This window comes from Accipiter gentilis, chromosome 6, assembly GCF_929443795.1.
Source record: "Accipiter gentilis chromosome 6, bAccGen1.1, whole genome shotgun sequence".
NCBI classification, from domain to species: Eukaryota; Metazoa; Chordata; class Aves; order Accipitriformes; family Accipitridae; genus Astur; species Astur gentilis.
In genome coordinates this window covers 10,025,660-10,036,318 of record NC_064885.1, presented here as the reverse complement: position 1 = coordinate 10,036,318, position 10,659 = coordinate 10,025,660, and the positions used below count along the sequence as shown (strand labels likewise).

Below are 10,659 nucleotides of genomic sequence, written 5' to 3'. Positions count from 1 at the left end.
CCTGATCTTTGAGAGAGATGGAGAACTCCCACTGGCCTCCAGACCAAGTTGGTAGCAGTGCTTTGCAGCAAGGCACCACTGCTTTGGAGTAGGAACAGCAGACACGGGACTTAAGGTGACAGATTCCAATCAGGGTTATTGACGAGAAAGCACTGGAGGTTGAGTTTCCTAGGCAAATGGACTATTCTCTTTTCTGTAGCGCTCCAGCCAAAACTAGTACCAAAGCCTCCTAGAAATTAAAAGCTGAAGAAAGGAATGCCACCCTAATTCTGTTCAAAATGTAATCTTTGATTTTTAAAAATTTTTTTTTAGTTTAAATTTAATTCAATCCAGAGCCAAGGGAGGCCCTGCTTGTGTCACTGATGGCAAACTGCTGTGTGTGAACAGTACCATGTGCTCTAACAACTGTTGCAAAGTCACAAAAATGAAAGTCTGGCATCTTTCTTTGCAGTCTGTTGCTGATAGGACAGATACGAAAAGAAACAAAAGAGAAAGGCTTCAAGTTTTGTATGTGGAAAACTTCAAATCCCAAGGGAAAACCACCGGCCAGCAGCTGCACCATGCAGGTGCTGGACCTCATCTGACATCTAGTGGTTACAGCTGCAGGAAAAGCTGGGGTGCTGCACCCGAGGAACACCAGGCTCCACGACGGACACCCTGGATCCTACACTACCTGGATCCAAAAATCCCTATTTTAGAGACAGGAGCCAGCCCAAGGCACAGGATGGGCTTTTAAAGTTCAGTAAAACATGGGGAATAAATACTTGTCTCAGTAAAACATGGGGAATAAATACTTGTCTGCTACTTCATCACCACAAAACTTCTCTGCTGGAACAAAAAATATTCAGAGCTCTGGTAAGTTGTTGCAATTTTATTTATTTACTTGTTTATTAGTACAGCCAAGGTTTTTTAGGGCATTATCACTCAATAACCAAAGAGTGACACACCTCATGTAGTATTAGCTTGGAAACGAGTGAGATTTTCACACATGGTCAACACCTTAAAAGTCTGCTACCTGTTAGGACTGTCGTATATAGAGAGATAGATACTTCTTTAATATAAAATGGATATTGGGAAGGTATAAATATTGGTGCAGTATTTTGTCAGTCTAATATCTCTCTACTGGATATAACTCAAAATGTCTGGGACCAAAAAGACACTTCAGTGTTGAATGCCGATGCACGCAGCAGCATTACCGCAAGCCCAGCAGTGGGATGGAACCAAGGCACACCACCCCCCTGACTCCCAGCATCACGTAAGGACTCCAGTCCTTCCAGTAAGAACCACTGCATCAGTTTTCACTTTTTTTTTTTTTTCCAGCTCCTGCACATCAAGTTGCAGGATGTCCACACTCTGCTGTTATATACTTGACAAGGCAGTAAGCTGGAATTACTTATTTTCACAGTTCCTTTGCTATGATGCCTTGCCCTCATTTGGAGGGAGCACTAACAATTCCATCAGCAATATATAGCCTTGCTGGGCAGGCAGCTGTGCAGTAAGTGCCTCCTAAAGATAGCTTCGAGAGAAGAAGGGATGGACCGTCCTTCCGCTTTTTCAAAAGGGGAAGTTGAGAGCCAGCTGAAAACCCAGGGAAAGCTGCATTAACTCATTTCCTCATTCTAAACATTTGTAGCAGCAATCGCGGAACTGGCCGTTGCCCTGATAACAACCTGTTTATGGAGGTACATTAACTGAGCATGTCTATTAAAGCAATCAGCAGTGAAATACATCAGTGGTTATGATTTGGGATAGCACCCATACGGCTGAGAGTCAACAGGTAAATTAAGTCAAGGGGCTCACTCCCATGGGAGTGAGATAGCGGCTGTTTGCCGAGACAGGAAGGCAGCACTGCATTGGTCACCACCAGTTCCCATCTGGAGAGCTGGAAAGTACAATGGGGACGAGCATTTTCAAAATGACTCAGCATGGGCCTAGCCCTGCTCCTACTGACATCAACAGCACAAGGTCTGAGTATTTAAGTGGGAGCACCTAGATCTGCACGGAGCAATTGTGAAAACGTTAAGCACACATCCTACAGCTCTCCCTTGCCTCCAGAATGACAGAGCGTGTGCTGCTCTGAATTAATCTGCTGAATTTCAGGTTGGTCCCAGGGAACGGACACTGTACCTAACTGAATTTAAGGCTTCAAAATTTTCCTTGAAGATACAACAACCTCACCCACCCAGAGCTGGATTTCTGTCTGAAAGGCATGACTGGAGCTTACTTCCTTTGCTGGAATGAGTAACTAAGCTACAGCATGTTCAACCTGCCTACAGAATTACTGCTGTAACTTGATTTGTTGTAAAATATGTAAACGTATACTGCATGGACAGTCATGAAAACCATCAGAAGGTCTTTATTTCTTAATCAGGGAATAAGGAGGTTTACCATTTGTGCATAATGCAGTCATCCCAAACCCATGCCAATAAAAGAGAAACCTTTACAATAATCTGCATCTTCTCTATAGAGATTATCATATACCCAGAACTTTACATCTCTTATGGTTTGTGAAACTTAAAAAAAAAAATGTGCACATGAGTCTCTTACACAATGTGGGGCATAACCAGGACTATAGGGGACTTAACTTTTGACATAGTAGGACTTACAGCAGCTTGTAGCATATGTTTCCATAACTAGTTCTAGATGAACAGAAGGGCATCTCCCACAGCCTTCAGGAGAAAAGCTCTCACTCAGGTCCATGCGAGTTTTGCCTACGTTAGGACTGCAAGGCCAGACCCATCATACATAAAACATGTGATATTCTGATAAAGCATGCACTTACTACTTTGAATTAATGGAACAATCTTTAACAGGGTTTAATTTAAATTGGTTCCTAATCCACACACTGAAATACTGACCATTTCACAGTCCATCTCATTAATGCGTACTAACGGTCAAGTGAAACAGTTTATCTTTTATTTATGAAAAACATATGAATTGTGATAGATATCATAGGAAAAATTAGTTCAAATATACAGATACTATTGTCCAATCAGCCATTAAAGGAGTAAGAACCAAAAAGCAATGGTTTTTTGTGTTTTTTTTTTCTCCCCCAAAGTAAAACTAACAAACTGAACTACTTGCAGGAATTGTTCTTCATTACAAAAGCTGAGATGCATTCAGGTACGGTGAAATTCAGCTTCATTGGGAAACGTAGACAGCCTCTGTTAAGTCCCTGTTGATTTTAATCCCTGTCATCTCCCCAGCACTGCTGCATCAAATTTTAGTCCTTATAATATATTCCAAAGTAAAACCAGCCATTCCAAATCTACAGTCATTCTTTGCTTTAAGTCAATTCACAGAACTGCTGAAAAAGTAGACATTTCTATCTAAAAGTACAAAAAGGGTTTGTATAGAAGGTACTTCTCTTATACAGTTATATTACACAGCTCAAGACAGTCCCAGCAGGCTCTTCTCAGAACTGGATGCTTCTGACTAGAGAATAAAAATTACAAAAGTGAGTTAGTTTCATTGCACCTCTGTATTTTATTACAAATATGAGTAGTTTGCGTTGCCTTTTCATGTTCTTTAGGCCTAGATTCAGAGAGCATGCAGAAGCCGAATATTGCTCTCAATAAATATTACATTAAACCTGTGCTTGAGTGGTCTCTGTAAGAATTTAGATCAAGTATTTGCTTTAGTATAAATTCAGTGGATGGCCTATAGCATCCAAAAATCTGAACCACTGCAGCACCAAGTTGTGTGGCCATTGCTCCATTGCTCAGGCAAAATTTCCGTGACCTTTAATGGACAAGTGAGATGGCTTTTTATATCTCCACTGGGCAAAGTGCTTCCCACAACAAATCAAAATGTTTTATTTACTATATTTTCTCCTGCCATGTTCAGTTTTACGACAAATATTTCCAAAGCAGCCTTCACCAATTTATTAGGAAGACTACTGCTGTACTTAAAATTCTTAGGGCACAGACAGTTGGTATGCTGGTATGTCAGTCTCTGCCAGTTTCTACCAAATCATTTCTGCATTTGGCCCTTCAGTCCCTCATCCCAATGCCAACAGCAGCCTGACATGTACCAGGCTGCGTTTATGCGGCACGGATGGAGGGCTATGGCCAAGCCTGTCCTTCTCTCCAAAAAGCTGGATGGTGCCAGGAGTGAAACCCGCAGGCTCCAGGCTCCTCCAGCCGCTGCTTCATGTGAGGGTCAAATGGTATTATCCCTCTCAGCCGCTCAGGCCAGCAGAAATGAAGAACCAGAGCTTGGTTTTGCCGATTGCCTGTCTGTGCCCTCAGAACGGGAATAGTACACAGACTTCTTCTCTGAGCTGAATACCATGTCATTTTCTTACTAAAGCTAGACAGGTTACAGCTCAAGTATACTAAATAAATGCATCCAACATTACATCAATCAAATCTCTAAAGTAGCAAACACTACACAATGAAGAAAATATTTGGTTTAGAGTATTATAAAAAAAAAATGAAACAGGAAAAAGTACTACAGAGCTGCGATAGCTTAAAATTGCCATTTTCTCTGAATGAAGCATAAAGACTCACAACTGTATGGGTCAGCCTTTTACATTTAGAGACGTGATAGCAACGTTAGCACTGTTCTCTACCTGCACTAAAATGTTTTGCATTGTAAACTAAACTAAGCTTTTCATAAAACTTAACAGAAAATAAAAAAAACTTTTAAAGAAAGTTCGTTTGTCATCACAGCTAACAGCTTTACCAAGTGTCCCAAGCTTAGACAATATTGCAATCATATTGAAGTGCTTTCCTGCTCAATTACAATTTGGAACTCTATAGGCTTTACCAAGAATAATAATGCTCTTTCACACAACCATGTCAGAGCTCTTCATAAACACTAATTCCCTAAGCTTTCAGTTACTCTGTCTCTGAGGTATGTAATTATCATCACCCATTTTTATTTATAGGCCACATTTTCCTAGGACTGACTGCCTCACATATTTGAACACAATGTGCTTTACATTGTATTTGGATAAGGTATTGAAAACATCCTACATTTTATAGGTGAGAAATGAGACAAAATAATTCACAAGGACTGGCACCTTCTGGCATTCAGTCTTATATCTCAACCCTCTTCTCGCCACCCAAAAATATAAAAATATTATTCCTTGACAGGTGTTGACTTCAGGAAACGCTAAATTCTTTTACCCAGTATTGAAGAGGTCTACCACGTTGGGTCTGGTTCTTGCTTTATTTGAGAATTTTCTTCTTTTTCTGTAATATCTGTTGAAAAAAGCAGTAATGAATTAAGAGAAAAGGGAACTTCCCAAACAATTTTGTTGTTATTGTTGTATTTAATAAGAAAAGAATTACAAAAATATGAAAAGCATTAATTTATCCTTTTAAACTATTAATGGCAAATAAAAACATATTCACAATCTGATTCTGTGGAAATTACCATATTCACTTCAATGTAAAGCAGCCTGGGATCTTAGAGAACTCTGTGTTTTAAAGAACAGAAATAAAAATTGGTATTAGAAGTGTATGAAACTGAAAAATGCTTTCTATGTGGCTGAAATACTCACTGGGCCGGAAAGGTACTTAATCCAAAAAGGAAACAACACATAATCAGTGAAAAAATGTCACGATATATTACTGTTTTGGTCTGCATCCTGCTCTTCAGTCCTCCTCCCTCCTCTTTGTTAATCCTCAGCACCATTCCTTCCTTCAACCATCTATCTCATTGGATACGCGATGCTGGGTGAAGCTTTTCACTCATAGCTAAGTCTGTAGCTCATGACTTCAAATACATCAGGCATGACCACAATTTTTAAGATGCTGTTTTCCAAAGCTAGCTAACAACATCTGAACCTACTTGTGCTCAAGTCATGCCTTCTGGGTTAGTTATTAAATTAATATTCACTGCACAAACTCTTGTTTTCACAGCACTGACAATTTTTCAGATTTTTTCCCCATCTCTTTTCAACTAGATACAGACTTCTGCATTATTGTATTTCAATCTAGCTAATTCTTCTTCTTCAATGCACAGTATCACATAAGAAGGCACTATGATATGCTTAAAATAAAGAGAGAAAGAAATCTTATCTTGTTGGCTAAAGCATTCATCATCTTTTGATACAACTTTTTTCATTTCCAGGAAACTTCATTACAAAATCTTTGCTTTTTCTTGTTCGCAGGGATGCTTGGAGGTAAATCAAAGAAATCTCGTGCCTGTATAGCACTGCCTATATGACCCAGAGCCTGATTTTGTTCTTTTTGTAAACAGAGAATATGATGTTGGAAGGAAACTGTTTTTTCACTGAAGTTGTTTGGAAGGTTTGCGGCTAGGGTAATTCATCACTATAAAGCCAAGCCATTTCACCACATGATCATTTTTGTACCTTCCAGCGTAGTTCTGAAGCGATTTTGAGTTCTTTAGCAATTGCATGCCTTTCCTCAAGATCATTCCTCTGGTTACTGGGTCTGAATCCAGTTTTGGACATCAAATTCAAAAACACACTTGTCTATTTCTTCAAAACCATCACTTTGAAGGCTCATAGCTAGATTTCCTCCACATGAAGGTATTCAGGAACAACTGTCTCTCCCCTTCACCATTTAACAATTCCAGTGATCCCACATAGGTTTGGCATTATAAAGACATCTGATGGTCCAGCTTTCAATAACTGTGAGCTTAAAATCTGCATCTCAGCTCTTCTGTGACTCTAACACTTGCCTTTTTTTTGTCTTGATTGCTGCAACAGGATTGATCTACGCTCCGAGAAAAACCTACTCATAACACTGGGAGTGAACCTGTCACTGAGCTTGTAACAGTAGTTCTGGTTGAGCACGTTGGCTTGTCTCAGAGTTCAGTGACATGACAGGGAACCTGAAGCAATGGAGACTGACTGCAAAGGGCATTTCCATGGCAAAGGATACAGAAGAACGGGAATGCTGAGATTTGCCGCTTTCTCTTTTGGGGGAACCTAAGCAGGATTAAGGAATGAACTCGAGAGTTTTAAGATGACAAGTGCTGATGCACAGCAGCCTCCATGCCAGCGCTGTTGGCTCCGTTGCTGTCAAGCTGCTACTGACACACCGGAGAGCCCCTTTGAGGACTACCTGGCACGAAGACAGAGCCCCATCAAACTGTCACAGCACCTTGGATCCCCTATGCCAGCCACGCCAGAGGCAGCCACAGCCGTCCAGGGCCATGCTGACAAGCTGGGGCTATAGCAGAGGCAGCATTTACAGCATCAGAGCACACAGCAGACACCAGCATCCCGATTCACAGGTCAATTCATTATTCCTAATGCTCCAAGACCATATGCAAAAGCACAGGGAGTGTAGAAGACCTACAGCCTCCTTGGTCTCACATATATCAACATCTGAAAAAGATACAATTCAGGTATACTCTTGGACAATAGGAAAGTTGGATGTTTTTCAGGGCTTAAGTTCTGGAAGAACAACAACACTCCCCCTCCCCAACACAGTACATTCAGGCCAATATGGCATTCAAATTTCCTGATGACGGCAATCATTCACTTGCATAAATTGTGGAAACTACTGCGCTGAATAACTAGATGCATTGCTCAGGATATGAGCAATCACTCAAAGCCTATATATAGTCATGACTCACCAACCAAGAACAACAATTCATAGAACTCCTTTGTAGAGTTATTTGAATAATAGCTTTTGCTGCAGAGTATTTTTCACATGATGCAGCATTATATTAGTACAGATGAAAAAATGTCCTGGGAACCAATAAAAGTCCTTTTTTTTATTAACCTGTCTCCTTTAAAAAAAAAGATGCAACTTTGTTCAAAATTATTTAAAAATACTTGTTGGTAATAACTGAAGACAAATGCTTACCTCCTACAGATACTTCTATTTTGCTTGGTTCAGCTGACTCTTAAATGAAAAAAATATAGTCAAATGAATATGAATATAGTTTCAACAATATGAATCAGGTGAGTATCTTAGAAAAATTAAGGAAATTAAGTTTTCCCTGAAAAAAAGCACCTCAATTTTTTCTCTTACGATCACACTCAAATATCTTTGAGATAAACGTGTGTAACTTTCTATAGAGTCTGCAGCAAAATATAAAAAATACCCAAACATTTATTACATTACACTACCTAACACTTTCTCTTCCAAGTATGGTTCACTGCGGCAGATATATCACCAAGTCGTAACAGAACATAATATGGACTTGCACAGAACATACCAAGTTTGGAACAGCTTTACTCAAACTGGTTAAATATAAAACTTTATTAAAAAAAAAAGCCATCACTTCTGGATAGTATTGTCTTCAGTGGAAAATATGTGTATTTTGGGGGAGAGTGCGAAGGTGCAGAATAGAGGGCAAAAAGTATGTTTTAATTCCATGATGATTTTTCTATTATCTGTGTTGATGGATTATAGATGGACAGGTGCTAGGAAAGCCATTTAACCTTTTTAACACTGCGGGTGAGTTAAGGACAGATAGACTACAGCAAGTTCACTGCCCATCAGCACCTGTTTTCCTTCCTCCCTCCCACCACCTCAAAATGTAAACAAAGGAGCCAGTAGTTTCCTTTATAATTACTTCCACCATACAAGTGTCCCTTACTCTTAAAAAGTTTATTGAATGTCTTCTCTTAATTTCCCAGTTTCTTTGAGTAACAGTTTATTCAGTCAATTGCAAAAGTCTTTCCCGCACTACATCAACTTGGGATACACATTTTTAAAGGTCTGCAAACATTTAGAAACTACACTGGGTCAAAAGGAAGTTGCTCAACTACATTTACTTTACTTATGTATAGCATAAAGCTAAGTTCTCCATTCAGACTAAGATAGGTGATGATGTGTGTGCAGTCTAGACACAGTCTAGCAGGGCTTACAGAACTGTGCAGTGGGCAAAATTCCATCAAGACCCCATTCTAGGTTCTTACATGTTACACAGGAAAATTTCACTTGGCTGAACATTCATCTGGTACAGACACCCACGTACTTTGAGTTAAGCAGGCATCAGTAAATGGATACTGAATTAGCTTTATATATTGCCCCTACTAATCCTTCTTTTCAGCTCACTCATCATCTGCAAAAATCAAATCAAGGAACACGCCAATGACACAGCTTGAAGGAAGCAATGGCTCTTTCTATTAATTTATTAATATTTAATAGCTATAAAAGTCACTGTTGCACACCATCTGTCAAAATAAAATGGCTCATCATGAGCAGCATGTACCCAGGACATGACTACTAATATCATCTGCCAATAAGATTAGGAACTCCATACCCTACCCCTCCTGCAAGGACATGCATCACGCTCTGCATCACCTGGTAGTACTGGTGCTGCTGCTGGTGCTGTTGGTGGTGCTTCTGCTTCAGCTTTTTCCATCAGCTCTAAGATTAGACATGAACACTGTTTAACTTCACAATGAAAATGGTCCACATGTAACACAAGGGCAATCTTACTTCTTGAATCTGCAAATCCTGAAACTTGTCGCATAAACAGGTTACTAACACTTGTGATTGAGCTGTAGTTCAATATTTTTTGTTACAGAAAAACCATTCCTTATCTTGCCTGCAAGCACCAAAAATTTCCTTTTAAGTTCCCACATATTCTTCATAAGAAGAATAAAGCATCATACGTATAAGCAGTAGGCTCAGAGCCTTTCAGTCATTCACCCTGATATCTATCAATATCAGATAATTTTGATCATAATTAATGGACATGGATAATGCACAAACCCCACATGTTCAATGAGCAATCTGCTCCTCCAGTGATGGAAGATGATCGGATATCTGTGTTGTTCTTACTCGGCATGTTAGCTAGCCTCAGTCCCAACACATGCTGACCGCTATGCTGAATAGATAACAGTTTAATAGAATCTTTAATTTCTAATTCAGTTCTCTGGAAATGCTATTACACACTTATCTGCCTGGAAGGTTCCCTCTTACAAAGGGATCTCTTTCCCACCTAAGAAGGTGTGCCTAGGCCTGGTGAGCGGGTCAGTGTGAGTTACTAGCTATAATATATTCCTGAGAACACTTCATACTTGCAGTTCATAGACCTCGGCATGTTAACTGGAACATACTGGTGGCTGGATGCAAATGAACAAACACTGGGTCACTCAGGCTCAGACTCGGTAAGGCCAAATTAATGACAGTAGGTTATTTGGCCTCTGAATTTCTAATCTGACATTGGCTCAGAAAGACCATGCCACAAGGGACACTGTAACGACAGAGTTTTGCAGTTTGGTTTTTCTTAAATAAGATCTAAAAAGCAGGTCACAATTATTTTAGGCAGCTGAAAATACTAAGAGACTTTTTTTTTCCCCTCCCCAAACGATTTCATTAACACGGCCAAATTGGTCATGGAACTACAGGTAATTACACTCTGCCTCTCTAAACTGTTATAGTTTCAGCAGAATGCAGAATTTTTCACTGGAATATGATTGTGCAGCTACTGGAAAAAGTTCTTGCTTATTAACTGCTACTGCGATAGATCCGAACCTAAAATGTAGGCACTCCCATGTAAGTCTGTTGCTCAGTCAGGGTCCTAAATCTCTTTGGGACTCTGCAGCTGAAAAATACAAAATCAGTATCTTGCATTTTCATATCAAAGTTAATGCTAATCTTATACTGTACTGTAAATTTATCACACTGCTCTCAAGTTAATTGCACATGCATGTTTAGTCAGGAAATCTTCGTAAGACAGACACATACAAGAGTTATACATGGAACTTAACCA

General features: G+C 39.7%; 1 protein-coding gene across 11 annotated transcripts in view; it reads right to left on the bottom strand.

Moving 5' to 3' along the window:
• Positions 1 to 2,328: 2,328 nt before the first annotated feature.
• The window catches only part of GTF2I (general transcription factor IIi), an 80,713-nt gene continuing 72,382 nt past the window's right edge, over positions 2,329 to 10,659 (bottom strand). For 7 of the 11 annotated variants that reach the window (XM_049803481.1, XM_049803488.1, XM_049803486.1 and 4 more), the window contains 4 exons: positions 9,243 to 9,308; positions 7,794 to 7,832; positions 5,133 to 5,207; positions 2,329 to 3,435 (listed from right to left, as the gene is read on the bottom strand). In XM_049803481.1, the coding sequence (XP_049659438.1) occupies positions 5,149 to 5,207; positions 7,794 to 7,832; positions 9,243 to 9,308 (164 nt within the window). In that variant the 3' untranslated portion in view covers positions 2,329 to 3,435; positions 5,133 to 5,148. The other 4 variants (XM_049803483.1, XM_049803484.1, XM_049803485.1 and 1 more) reach the window with 4 other exon arrangements.